Source organism: Chinchilla lanigera, unplaced genomic scaffold (assembly GCF_000276665.1).
Source record: "Chinchilla lanigera isolate Chin_1 unplaced genomic scaffold, ChiLan1.0 scaffold00028, whole genome shotgun sequence".
Classification (NCBI taxonomy): Eukaryota; Metazoa; Chordata; class Mammalia; order Rodentia; family Chinchillidae; genus Chinchilla; species Chinchilla lanigera.
Window position 1 is genome coordinate 13403954 of NW_004955429.1, and position 14306 is coordinate 13418259.

The 14306-nt window shown below is 46.1% G+C and overlaps 1 protein-coding gene across 4 annotated transcripts in view; it reads left to right on the forward strand.

Moving 5' to 3' along the window:
- The first annotated feature begins 10941 nt into the window (after positions 1 to 10941).
- The window catches only part of LOC102009861 (zinc finger protein 420-like), a 29204-nt gene continuing 25839 nt past the window's right edge, over positions 10942 to 14306 (forward strand). For all 4 annotated transcript variants that reach the window (XM_013515505.1, XM_013515504.1, XM_013515503.1 and 1 more), the window contains exon 1: positions 10942 to 11074. In XM_013515505.1, coding sequence (XP_013370959.1) covers positions 10943 to 11074 — 132 coding nt within the window. In that variant the 5' untranslated portion in view covers position 10942. The remainder of the gene's footprint in view (positions 11075 to 14306) is intronic.

Here is a 14306-nt window from a genome sequence, read left to right on the forward strand (position 1 = left end):
GCTGCGCTGGCGGCTTTCCCCGCTGGCAGGACCCTGAGACTCATCAGCAAGACCCGGGGCACCGCAGCGGTCCACGGCGGGACCACGCCGGGACCACGCGGCGGAGCACAGCGCTCCTCCGGGGCAGCTGGGGAACGGAGAAGAGGCCACGCCCCAGCGTCCCTGCAAGGCCACGCCCACAGTGACCTCACTTCCGTCCACTCGGCCCCACCTCCTGGAGGCCCCGCCCCTCCTGCTGCCCGGCAGGCGGGGACCACGCCTTCAACTAGGGGTTTGGGGGGCCGTTCAGGTGCAACACAGCAGAGGGTTTGGGCTGTCGAGAGCAATTAGAGTCTTCACGGTAGGAGTGGGCTGTCACTCAGCCCAAGGCTGGGACCCTTGGGAGGCCAAGCAGAAGGAACGGGGACTCAGTGCAGAGCTCAGCAAGCACAGGAGCGGAAAAACCCTCTGTGAAGAGGAGCACCTACAGGTGACGGAAGAGGCCGAGCCTGAGAAACCGGACGCTAAGGAAAGAGCCAGAGAGCGAGACAGACGTTTGCTGCCTTGGCCTTTGCAGAGAGCTGGGAGGCCGGGACAGGACAGGGGCCAATCCGGCCGCCCCAGCACTTCAGGATCTTCAGAGTCTGGCTCCAGATGCCATTCTTGCCCCTCATTTTGCTTCCTGCAGTTCCGGTTACCCACAGTCAGTGTGAAAACATTAGATGGTCAATTCCAGAAATGAACAGTTCGTGAGTTTAAGTTACTTTTCTTGTGGAATCCAGTTGTAATTGCTCTATCACGTGTCGTGGTGCCTAATTTTAAGTCCAGCCCTATCACAGGATGTATTTGTAGGGGAACTCAGCCTTATCTAGAGTTCAGCGTGGGTGGAGTTGGCACCACCGCGGTTTCAGGGGAACTCATCCCCTGAGGAGGGGGCTGCTGCGCCCTTTTGGTCTCCACTTTTCCAGACCCTGTGCTTGATCACAGCAAATCAGAGGGTGGCCACCAGCATTTACACAGAGGAAAGAGACCAGAAAAAGCCAGAGGGCTTCAACACTGGGGTTCCAGCTGGGTGTGCTGGGTGTGTCTTGTGCACGGGTGTGCACACACGGGCATAAGCCTGTGGGCTTCAATGTCACAGAAGCCCCAATTCACGCCAACTCGTCACCTTTTACCCTCGCTTCCTTTCACCGTCTTCCTAACTCATTCTCAAGGCTCACCCAAGTCTCACCTTGATCATCGTGGCTTCGGTCTGAGACCCAGCCTCTTTCTCATTCACCTCTGGTCACACATTCATGAGATTGAAGTGCATCAAGCACAAAGGTTCTGACCCCTCTGCGAAGGGGCACTTGTTCTGGCACCTCCTCCTGAGTGGATCCCAGAATGATGTCTGGCCCCCCACTTCCGTCAGACCAGAGTGCCCTGTGAGAAAGACCCCGTCATCTCCACTCTACCCCAGCACCTGCATGGGGTGTTCAACAGCGAGAACCGTGGCTTGCTACAGAGACCATGCACATTGGGGTCAGCTGAGCCAGGGTTCCTTCCCAGCTCCCTGCTGTGAGCTTCACCATCCAGGATAGTTGTGTTCGAGCTCGGGCTTGCTCTGGGTCTCAATCTCCAGGTCATTCGATCCTTGGGGGACCGTGAGCTCCCCAAAGGAAAACCATCTCAGTCACCCTAACACCCAGAAGCAGGTGTGAGTAGCTATCCTAACTCAGGAACTCATTGCAGAAGTTTACTTTTTGCCAGAACTTGTTCACCCAGGATCTTTCCCACCTGCTCCCCTTGCTTGGATCCCTGGAAGGAAAGAAACAGCCTCCCTCCCAAACAGGCTCCAGTTCCATTTTTTTTTTTTTTTTTTTTTAAATTCCAGTTCCATTTTCCACTAGGCAAACCCTTCCTGGGGCAGGTGCACAGCTGGGCAGGTGCTTTGGCGCCACCTGCTGGAGATGGAGGGAAAAACGGGTTAAATCCTGGTTACAGCCCTGAGCATGCCATGTCAGGCAATGGGGCAGGATTCACTTATCATCTTGGGCTGTGAGCTACCATCCTTCCAACCGCTGCCCGCCACAGGCTGTCTAGGAGCAGGGAGAGCTGTGGCCCCTTCGCTCGCCCAGCAGCCGAGACACCATTGCACTTGTCCCTCTTCACAACCCATGCTGTCAAGTGCGTGAGTGAGACGAACCCATTTTTTTATTGGGTCATTTTTGTGATGTCTAATTCTTTGAGTTCTTTATATATTCTAGATACTAGTACTCTATCCAAAAAATGGCTGAAAAAGATCTTTTTCCCATTCTTTAGATTGTTTCTTCAACCTGTTGATTGTTTCTTTTGCTGTGCAGAAGCTTTTTAATTTAATGTAATCCCAGCCGTTGGTTCTTAACATTCTTTCTTGTGCTACTGGAGTTCTGTTTAGGAAGACCTTACTAGGTCTATGTCTTCAAGTGATTTCCCTATATTATTTTCCAACTGTTTCAATGTTTTTGTGTTTTTATCTAGGTCTCTGATCCTTTTGGTTTTGACTTTACTACAGGATGAGAGATATGCACCTAGTTTCATTGTTGTGCATGTGGATGACCAGTTTTCCCACCACCATTTGTCTTGGTTACTTTTCTCTCATTGCAGGGGCAAAATACTTGACGCCCAAAATTAAGGAAGAAAAGGTTTATTTTGCTTACAGTTTGTGGAGGTTTCAGTCCATACTTGGCAGGTTACAAGGCAGAGTGGCACATGGCAGAGGACTAAGCTCATGGCGGCAGAACACAGCAAAAGCAACAAGCACAAAAGGGAAGAATGGCAGCAAGCAGCCTCTTCCTCTCCCTTACATATGCAAACTATCCACCCCAGGGCAGGTGTAGCTCTCACACCCATAATCAATCAAACTCTAAAAGCCTACCCCATGACCGCATGAGGCTTTGGGGGGACACCCAGGCACAAACCATAACATTCCACCCCTGGCCCCCCAAAGACTCATGCCCATCCCTTCATACAAACAGCATTTAGTCCATCTGCAAGAGTTGCCAAAGTCCTCACAGTTTCAGCACTGCTGAAGAATCTAAGTTCCAAGTCTCCTCCCAGATGTAAGGCAAACTCTTAGCTGTGACCCCCTGTACAAATGAAAAGTTAAAAGTTCCGACATTCAGTGGCACAAAATAAGCAGTACTATTCCAAAAGGTACAAACTGGGGAACACAGAGCATCGGGACCAAAGCAAGTCCAAAACCCAGTAGGGCTAACATTATGTCCTGTAGTTCCATGACCAGCATCTGGAGAAATCTGTGGCACATTGTGAGCTCCAAAGGGCTTGCATGAGTCCACCCCTATTGCACTTCTGGTGATTACAGCTTCCATGACTTCTCTCTTAGGCCTGCTTTGCTCCCTCCTTGCAGCTTTCCTTAGATGATCCACGGTCCTGGCTTTTCTAAACTTCTGAGGTCTCCAGTGTACCTTTTGCTTCACAGTCATAGCCTCACACACTGCCCTCTCAGGGGCACACTGCCTGGCCTCCCAGGCCTTCTGAAATCTGGGTGGAAGCCTCTTTAACCTCAGAACTCTTGCATTCACCATGCACCTAAAGCCAGGGCCACGGGGATGATGCCAAGGTCTGCTGCCACCTGGAGCAGTAGCCAAGTTTTCCCCTCTCTTGGCCACAGGGGTCGAGTGCCTGGATTGCTGGGCACTCTGAATCCAATTCTGAGGAACAAATCCTCTATGCTGCCACCATTCTGAAACATGGCGCTCAGCAGCTTTCTTCTCAAAGCAAGGTCTTTCACATTTGCTGGTTTGAGGCTGCAAAGAGTGGAGACTTGCTGCTTATGATGCCCTCAGGCCATCTTTTCCATTCTCTTGTTCCTTCTCAGCAATGGAGATCTCCTCAGCTCCACCTTTGCAGTCCACAGCTTTACTGGAGCTTCCTTTCTGGCCAAAATCACAACATTTTAAATCATCCTACTGGGCTCTTTGTTCTTGATTCTCAATATAAATCTGGCTAAAAGCCCGCAATAATAGCCATGCCACTTCCCCAACATTCGACTGCCTTGAAATTTCTTTTGCCAGATTAATCAGTCCGCTGCCACCCTTAATTTCAGTCTTAGGCAGTCTCTGGACATGAGCAAAATGCAGACAAACTTTCTGCCAAGCCATAACACAGATCGTCTGGAGTCCAACAACCAATGAAGTCCTTCTTCCCAACAGAAACCTCCCAAACCTGGTCTTTACCAACAGGATTTCTATCAGCCTTCTGGTCTTCTGAGCTCTGACCAGAATCTCCCACATAGAACTGCTGAAGGTGTTCTAGCCCTTCTCTTTCAGTCGACATCTCCGAACCTTTCCAAACTCTTCCCACAAGCCATTTCCCAAGACTCTTGAACCACATGGTCAGGTATAGTCACAGCAATGACCCCCCTCCTCTGGTACCAAATTCTGTCTTGGTTACTTTTCTCTCATTGCTTGGACAAAGTACTTGACGCCCAAAATTAAGGAAGGAAAGGTTTATTTCACTTACAGTTTGTGGAGGTTTCAGTCCATACTTGGCAAGTTACAAGCCAGAGTGGCACATGGCAGAGGATTAAGCTCATGGCGGCAGAACACAGCAAAAGCAGCAAGCACAAAAGAGAGGAATGGCGACAAGCAGCCTCTTCCTCTCCCTTATATATGCAAACTATCCACCCCAGGGCGGATGTAGCTCTCACACCCATAATCAATCAAACTCTAGAAGCCTGCCCCATGACCACATGAGGTTTTGGGGGGGCACCCATACACAAACCATAACACCATTTATTAAAGAGGTTGTCTTTTCTATATATATATTTTTAGTCCTGTGCTCTAACATCAGATGGCTGAAGGGGTATTGCGTTGTTTCTATGTCTTCTCTTCTATTCCATTGGCCTATATGTCTGTTTTTGTGCCAGTACCATGCTATTTTTATTACAGTAGCCTCGCAGTATAGCTTGAAATCTGGGGATGTAATGTCTCCCATTTTTCTCTTTTTACTTAAGATTGCTTTGGCTCTTCTGGATATCTGTTGAGCTCAAATAAGTTGGAGGATTATTTTTTCTAATTTTGTGGAAAGTATGTTGGCATTTTTGTAGGAATTGTATTAAACTTATATGAGAACAAAACTGTAGAATAGATATTGTGAAATAGGAAGAAACTGTTCAAAAGGAAAAGGGAAACAGAGGAGGGGAAAAGAAGGAAGAGAAAGAAAAAAATGAGAAAAGGATAAAATGAAAACCGAGCTTTGTGAATGGAGAGGAGAGAGGGTTTGAGAGGAGGGAATAGAAATGGAGAAAGGAAGAGGAATCAAGATCTATCATGTACAGATACAAGTTCTCTGTGATGAATGTGGTCATTGTGTATACCTAAATTGTACCAAGAAACTTAAATAAATAAATTTATATGTCATCTTGAGGGCATTTTTGATGATACTGACTTTGTCTATCCAGGAACAGGGGTTGGCTTTCCATTTTCTAGTGTCGTTTTCAGTCTTTCTTTAGAGTGTTATCATTTTCATTATAAAATAAGTTTTCACTTCACTTCCTTGGTTAGGTTGATTCCTGGGTATTGAACTCTTTTTGAAGCTATTGTGAGTGGAATTATTTTCCTTGGGTTCATTATTGCTGTTCAGGACCACGAATGATTTTTGTCTGTTGATTTTTGTTTGTTTGCTTGTTTTCTGGTACCAGGAATCGAACTCACAACCTTGTGCTTGCCAGGCAGGCGCTGTGCCACTGAGCTAAATCCCCAGCCCTCTGTCTGTTGATTTTGTATCCTGCCACTTTGCTGAATTTGTGTACCAACTCTAAGCATCTCCTGGTGGAGATTTTGTGTTTCTATGCAAGGAATCATGCCATCCTCAAATTGCCTTTCTATTTGTATTCCTTTTATTTTTGCCATCTCAAAAGTGTACATTTGGTGAAAAGGTGGCCCTCCCATTTTCTTGTCACATTTTGTATGCTCACCAACAGCCCCACAAAATGTACTAAAGTCAAGAAAGTGTGAAAACAAAGGCTACTGCCAAAAAACCAATAAAATTTAAATCTAAATGGTCATAGAGTTATGGTATGAACCCAGACTGTAAGCATTACAACCAGGTCTTTGAAGGTCAGGAAGTCAAGAGGAACCACATTCTGAAAGCCTCCCTTGTCAGAAACTTGCCGTAGTGAAGACAGTTGTCTCCAAACCAGATCCAAGTCGTATTGTTCTAGTCTAAGATACCCAATTTTGAGGCACAAGAATATTTGTCACATTTTATCATTTTATGTGTTAATCTAAACAACCTGGCATAGATTCTCAAAAAGTAATTGTTCAGTAGTGACACCATATTACACTGAGAATGCAGATGCACTGGCATAATAATGTCTTGTTCAATGCAGTTGGGGCAAGGCAAACATCTTTGCACATGAAGGGAGAAATTGGCATAAGGTACTCTGACATCAAGTCTTGGATCTCTGAGACATGAGAAGGTGCCAGCTCATTCATCTAAAGGTCATTGCTGGGCATTATCCCAGTTGTCTCAGTCTTAAGGTTAAAAATCAGCTGTGTTGCAGAAATCTGTGTCTACCTGGGAGGGGTGTGTAGACTGAGAAACAGAGTATACACGAAGCATGGATGCATGTGTCGGGAGAAGAAATCCCTTGGTCCTTTAAGAAGTTCTTGGAAAAATCCTTATACATGGAGGCAGGAGCCCCCCTCCCTCATAATTTGCCACATCTAGGGTGTGACAGGAATGGTTGCTCCTTGGTATTTGCATTTTACAGAAGTCAGTTCATATGGGTCCAGATCGCGGCCACACCAGTTTATTATTTCTGAGATGAAAGAAGGCAGCAGTTGGATTTCCTTCTCCAGTGCTGTAACACTTGTGCATGGATTGTCTTAGTGTTTATTCTAACCATGACTAGTCAGAGTTATGCACACAGTTTGATAGTATGCAGACCAAAATTATTTCAAGTGGCGAAGTTCACTAAAATATAACTGGTCTACCAAGTATTCCTCTCAGCATAAAAAGTTAAATGGATCCCATGGTACTTCTCCAGAGAAGGAGTTGGCAAACTTTCTGGAAAAAGTTGGTGAGAGCAATTACTTTTTTGTTTTGTTTTGGTTTGGTTTGGTTTTTTTGGTTTTTTTGGTTTTTCTCCAGTACGGGGCACGGAACTCACGACCTTGCGCTTGCCAGGCAGGCGCTTTGCTGCTGAGCTAAATCCCCAGCCCCTAATAGAGCAATTACTTTAGACTTTGGGGTAGATGACTGTTAGAGTTAGATCTAAAATGCCTCTCAAGGGCCGGAGATTTAGCTTGGTAGCATAAGCACCTCCCTGGCAAGTGCAAGGTCCTGAGTTTGATTCCCGGTACCAAAAGAAATATAAATAAATAAATAAATAAATAAATAAATAAATAAATAAAATGCCCCTCAAATGCCTTGTGTTCAGAAGGGGGATTTGGAAGGTCGTTGGATCATGGGGGGTGGGAGTGGAATCTCCTCCAACTAGTTGCATCAACCAAGGGAGCTCCTAGAAGGCATACCAGTTGAGGAAACCTGGCTATGAGGGAAGATGGGAGACAGTGTGGGGTGCTTCCCTTGCCTTCTATTCCTGCCTTTCCCAAACACGTGGGTGCCCCAGACTCCCTTTTTAATCAGAAATCTGACACAGCCAGCACACTCATCTCTGGTCGCATGTGGAAACCATGGAACCATGGCAACTATCACTACAGTCCAGTGGCTGTGGTGGAAGGGTGTGGTGGAGGACATCTGCTCAGTTCTGGCATCTGTATGGCTTGCAGCATGGAAAGTGGGCTCTTGTGTGGGCAGGTGGAAAAGGTACAAGTGGAGTGCAGGATCTTTCTAATACACTGTGCTGGTTGGAAACCCCCTCAGAGTCTCACCTGTGCTAACGGCTGTCCTGCCTTATTCTGAGAAGCCGCCATATGGAGTGGGGACTGATTGTCATCTCTACTCCTAATGTAGGACATAAAAGCACAGAGACAATTTTTCATTGGCCAAGACCCCAATGCTAGGTTGTAATTACATTTGAACCCAGGGAGTGAGAGGGAAGATTTCTCCTTCGCTGTACATTTTGTAGTTTGACTGTATTGCCTCCAGAATGCATGCTTCAATATAATCCCCAATGCAATAGATGTAAGCAGTTGGCATTCAGGAGAGGGACATGGTGGAGGCTATTACCTGGGCCCTCTGGGCCCTGCTGGCTTCTGCTCTCTGCGGATGGAGCAAGAAAGTGCTTGGAAGCAGGGAGATCAGAGCTTCACCAGATGTCGCATCAATGAACACCTTGATCCTGGACCTCCAGCCTCCAGGCTCTGAAAATAAATTTCTGTTGCTTATAAATGACTCAGTCTGAAGTTGTTATAGCAGGATGAGTGCGTTAAGACAATACATAAGGTCAAAATCAGGCAACAAACTATCTCCAAGATCTCAGTGTGCTGCAATTAGCAAGAAAAAATTTGGAAGCGGCTATTATGTCCTGGGGCTAAGGGAAATTATCAAAATGAATGAACAGGGGCCAAGGATATAGCTCAGTGGCACAGCACCTGCCTGGCAAGTTCGGTTCCTGGTGCAAAAAAAAAAACCAAAAATGAACAAATGTGCAGCCTCAGTAATAAAATTATTGTATAAAAAGACCAAGTTGATGTACAATGTTAGTCCTTACGATCTTCATTGTATTTAGGAGGGCGGGAAGGAGGAAGTGACTATTACAAGCATAACAGAGGCTGGTCCTATTTTTTGGCTGCAGATCTGTATTCATTTTGTAATAATTTATTGAACTTTATGTGAATGTTTTGCACATGTATTTCTGCATGCATGTTACATAGCAATAAAACTTTAAATATGTGCACAAAAATTCTGAGAATCTCAGAATCACAGCAATATTCTGGTCTGTGCCATAGCATGGTCATTTGTGTCTTCATCTAGTGAATTTTATTTTTTAAAGGTATTTATTCGTGTCTTAAGCATTCATTAACCCCCTAGATCTATCAAGTTTCACTTCCGTGTGGTGACTGGTATGAATTTAACATTCTAGGAAGTACTTTTTGTGGCAAAGCATTCCCCTACAGACGGTGTTGCTGACTGAGGCCAGTACAGGCAACACAGGCCACTGAACATATAGCCCAGTCCTTGTGGTACAGGGCCCAACCAGAGACAAGAGGAGTAGTCAAGCTCGGGCCCAGCAAAGAATGCTAAGTACAGAAAGCTGGTAAGACCAAAAGGCAACAACTGGGCAGCAAAAATTTTTACATTCATTGACGAAACAACTTGAAGGTAGTTCAGTAAAAGATGTTGGTTAACTCCATGGTGTTTGGTCTGCTTAACAGTCTGTGGGATTTTAGACAAGCTGCTTGACTTGAACAGTTACATAAAATCTCATCCTCAAGAAAAGGCACAGTGACACCGAGTATAATAAAAACGTCAGCAACTCTTCATCCTTCCCTGTAGTCTTGACTCGAGAAATGTGATCTTAGTGATGCTCTCATCAGGAGGCAGAATCTGTTCCCAAACTGTGGGTATTTGCTACAGCTCAGACAGCACTGCAGTTCTAAAAGTGGACTCCTTTGGTATCTGGGCTGTCAAGGTCTTGAACGCTTTTGCTTTTGCTTTTGCTTTTGCTTTTGCTTTTGCTTTCTGAACCATCCATCTCCTTGACAATACACCCACCATAACCTACGGGAGGGTGAGCTGTGGAGGAGGACAGTGAAGGCACCCTAGTGCACAGCCACCTCGTCCTCCAGAAATGAACCACCCTGTTGCCCGTCAGCTAACGACAAGCCCCATGAGGAGCCCATTTTATTGGATTGATACTGCTAAGGGAAATGCTTTCCCTTTGAAAGCTAAAGTTGCCTCCTAAGAAGAGCAGAGAATGCAAAACTAAAGTAAAATGCAGTGTGTGTGTGTGTGTGTGTGTGTGTGTGTGTGTGTGTGTGTGTAGTACTGGGTTTTGAACCCACTGAGATACATCTTCAGCTATTTTTTTTTTTTTTTTTTGAGGCAGGATCACTTTAAAATTTCCTAGAATTAACACTTTTTTTTTTTTTGCACTAAATATTTAACATTCACTCTCCATTGTAAGTCTCCACACACCTCATTGCCCAGTAGCCATTTTCCCGGAGTGCTGGAGTTCTCAATTCCTAGCTTGAGAGCTATGACTCTTTAATCTCTATGCCCAGACTTGGGGCAATGAAGAAATGAAGGAAGAGAAAAGCAAAAAAAAAAAAAAAAAAAAAAAAAGCAAACACACACACACACACACACACACACATTAGTTAAGATAGTTATAGTACTAATTTCCTTAGTTCATTGAAAAGAAAGGTTTGTGCTAGTATTGTTTGGACAACTAAATGCCGATATCCTGTACTCTGAGTAACTAATCTAAAGATAACAATATGCCATGTATCAATCATTGTTACCCTCCTATTACCTTGTTTTGAAATTTTGGTGTTTTTTTTTTTTTTTTTCTCTCTTTAAAATAAAAACATAACAATACCTTGCCCAGGCGGAGCTCAAACTTGTGATCCTCCTGCCTCAGCCTCCCAGAGCGCTGGAATTTCAGGCCTGTGACACCACACTTGTTTCAAGTGAGTTTTTAAAATAATTGTCATTACATTCTTCCCATCTCTAAATTATGCACACATACATTCACAATTTCTGAATCGACATAGTGTTATATACAAGGGTAAATGCCAGTGTCTCCTCTGTGTTGCCCTTTCCCTCCACAAGGTTAAGCCCCGTTTTCCAGCCTTGTCTCCGGAAGTTTTGGGTTCAATCCCAGCATAGGGGTAGGGGGCGCTGGTGCCAAGAATTTACTCTGTGGCCTCATTCAGCCATGGGGGTTGGTACCATCTACTGTCAATCAGAACGGGAGTGGGAGGGGGAGTGTGAGAATTGTCCAATTAGAAGCGCAGTCATACTGGAAGGGGGTGGGCTCTCTGCGTTGGCAGGCTATTTCTTCCGGAGCATGGTCCTGGGCTGCTTCCGGCTCGGTCTCCTCTTTGGGAGTCTCGGATGGCTGTGTCAGAGCCAGGGTCCTGTCACCTGTGCGTGCTGGGAGAGCCACAAAGAGGACCCCGGCCACCAGGGCACGGAAATGGTGAGCTCGTGGCGGCCTTGAGAGGGGGGAGTGCAGCTGTTTAGGAGCGTGGGAACTGGCGTGGCGGAACCAGACCTCCCCTCTGTCCGTGGCCAGGGCGCAGCCTGGGTCCTCTGTTCGGTCCCCTGAAGCTGGGAGTGACCTGGGCCCTGGCCCGGCTCCCCGCCAGGCTCCGCGACCCGGAGGATCGTAGGGAGCGACCTGCCCACTTGGTTTCCTGAGTAGTAGCGAGCGTGCCTGAGAGCCGGAGGGGGCTCGGCCCAGCCCTGCCCGAGGTCGGTGACAGGTTCCCCTAAACTCGGCCTGCAGGTCCAGCTGCCCAGCTCCAGGCACCTGTGCGCGTTCAGCCGTGTGTTTCCGTCCTGCATTTCAGCGCTACGCAGCGTTTTGTCCTTTTCTTCCATGTGCCCCGCCCCCCGCAGCCTCCTACTGGCGCTCCAACCCTGGAGTGCTCTACCACTGAGCTACATCTCCCACTCCTTTTTATTTTATTTTATTTATCTTATTTTTTGAGAATGGGTCTAAGTTGCTAAATTGCTTGGGCTGAGCGAAAACTTGCAGTCTTTCTGCCTCAGCCCCCCAGAGTACTGAGATTACAGGCAGACAGCACCATGCACTGGTGTAGGACATGTTTTAAGAGTTTTCTGATTTTGAACATTTCACATGAGAGGAAAGCAGAAAAGAAGCAGTTGATGCCTTCTTAGAAAATCTTTGTGCCTCTCCTTTTGCCTTCTCTCTGCAGACATCTTACCAAATGTCTTTGGGTTGAGCTTCCCCGTGGAATTTAGACCCACATGACGTGTCCTCAGCCACTTACCCCAGTCTTTACCTCGGGACTGCTTGACCTCAGGCTGACAGCAGGTGCCCACAGCTACCATGTCCCCGTCCCTTGGAGCGACTAGTGAACATCAGCCCCTGGTCCTTTCCTCCAGGAACAGCCTGAGGTGTGAGTGGGACCTCTCAGGGGAGCTGGATGCCCTGGGACTGGGAACAGTACTCTGATAAATCTTCACCTAAATGCACCTGATGTGTTTCTGTATCTCACCTACAGTGAACATGGGAGTGCAGCCACAGCTTTGTCACACTGATTTCCACTCTTTTGAGCCAACACCCAGGACTGAGTGCCGAATCGCATAATAATTCTGCCTTTAGCTTTCAAAGACTATTCGTACTATTTTGGAAAATACTGTTATAAATTTGTACTGTAGAGGGTTCCCTTTTTTCTGTATTCGTGACCTCTTGAGCACTTGTTATATTCCAACCTTATGGTAAAACCATTCATTCTTAAAACTGTACCCAGTTGCAGGAAGTCTGCTGTTTGCTGCATTCAGTTCCTAATGCAAGTTTGTTAGAATCCAGGCTACTGGGTAGTGACGGGAAGAGTAGAAGGAGTACACAGGGATCTGTGGTCTTTAATCTCCTCAGTGCACTGCCACTGGGGTTTGAGCCCTCGGAACACCCATCAAAACTGCTTGTGATCTGCGAGGATTTACACACTTTCCATGTCCAGCACTTAGAAGTATAAGATGTCATCCACTGAGAGGAAGGTGTTAAAATGAGTGTTGATAGATAGTATGGGCCCTTGCTTTAGTGATACTGGATATTAAAGTAAATTAAGTGTAAATTACAGTCAGAATCTTGAATTAAAAGGTGAAAGTGAAGGTAAAGGAAGGACTTGAGCTTGAGTAGCTGGAGGGGCTTACTCACAAAGAAGACTGGCCTGGCTTGCCCACAGAAGACAGGGCACCAGGTTCATGGGTGTTGTGGTGGGTTGGAGCCTGGTTGGTCATTATTTCAGTTCTAGGTTTGTAGTTATGGAGGAATCCTCATGGGCAAAAGGGCAGTTTTATTACCTGACAATGATGATATTTCAGTCTGTGAGGCTCTCTGGGGATCCAAGGTGACCTGGAGTTTGGGACAATAGCTAGATCCTTCTAGGCCTCACTCTAGGGGAGGGTCTCGAACTGCATGTTGTAAAAATTGGCATCTGTAAACTTTGCATATTTACTTAGTCTTATGATGTGCTCAATTTTGAAAGGCGATGAGGTAGACCAGGTAAATTTAAGCTGAATAAACCTTATTTTGCCGACTTTTGAAAAATTAACATACCTATATTCCAAGTCTTAAGATAATAAAGGGTACAAAGTGAAGGTCAAGCTTTGTTCTTTGTAGTTCCATGTTGGGGATCTGTAGACCCACATGAAAGCCACAATTTTTGGCAAAATCACACATAAGTCCCTGTACATCTTAGATGCAAACACAGATCATACTTTTAATGAGTAACAGGTTAATGGCCCAGGAGTTTGTCCTCTGCAGTGGCCTCTGACATTGTCAGACTGTGTCACTAGTACTCTCTTCCATGGACAGACTGTCCAGGAGGAACTGTTGACCTAGAGGAAGTGCTGAGCTCCGCTCAGGCTGCTAGATGTCTGCTGATATTGTGTTACTGACTCCCTCATGTAGGCTTAACCAGAGCTTAACTGTGAGCAACAGCAGGTGGCAACACAGGCTGAAAAACCCCCTCCACGGAGAAACTGGAGCCTGTTGCTTTAATCCCTTCCCTGCCCTTACCCAAGGGATGAGGCTTGTGCAGGTGCTTATGTGACCATACACAACACCACTTTTCCTTTGCTCTTTAGAGACATGTGTATACCTAGTACTGTTCTCTCCCAGTTGTAGGCATATTAAAAGCCAAGCCATAGGGAACTTTAGTGTTTGGGTGCTACGTGAATAGTCCCAGTCTTCTTGCCCTCAAGGTGATGTGAGATGTTGGAAACTCTTCTCCAGTTAAATGGCACCTTGTGCAAGGCAGGATCTGTGCTCAGTGTGCCTACTATTTGCTGTGGATGCTTTCCGAATTGCAGTGTAGACAAGTTTCTTGACTCGACTTTGCCTCAGAGGATCCTGAAATACGAGTAGATGGTCATTCATTGTCTGTGGATGGAGGAAGAGTCAGTGACTGCCTGTTCTGCTGTATTTCCAACAACATCCTCCCTTAACATCTGTTGTTTCCTAGTACTTTGGTTAAATCCTAACTACACACTCTACCCGTGAGCTATGCCACCAGCTCTAAACATTCGTGGCTGGTGTGAAGATCAGAGTAGAGGGTTTTTGTTGAAGACAACTTTCAGTATCACTAACAGAATCACTGTTATTTATTAGCTCAATGGAATCTTTTTCTTTCTGTGCAACTTTAACAAGGAACCTATCCAGTGGCACTTGTTTTGTCTCC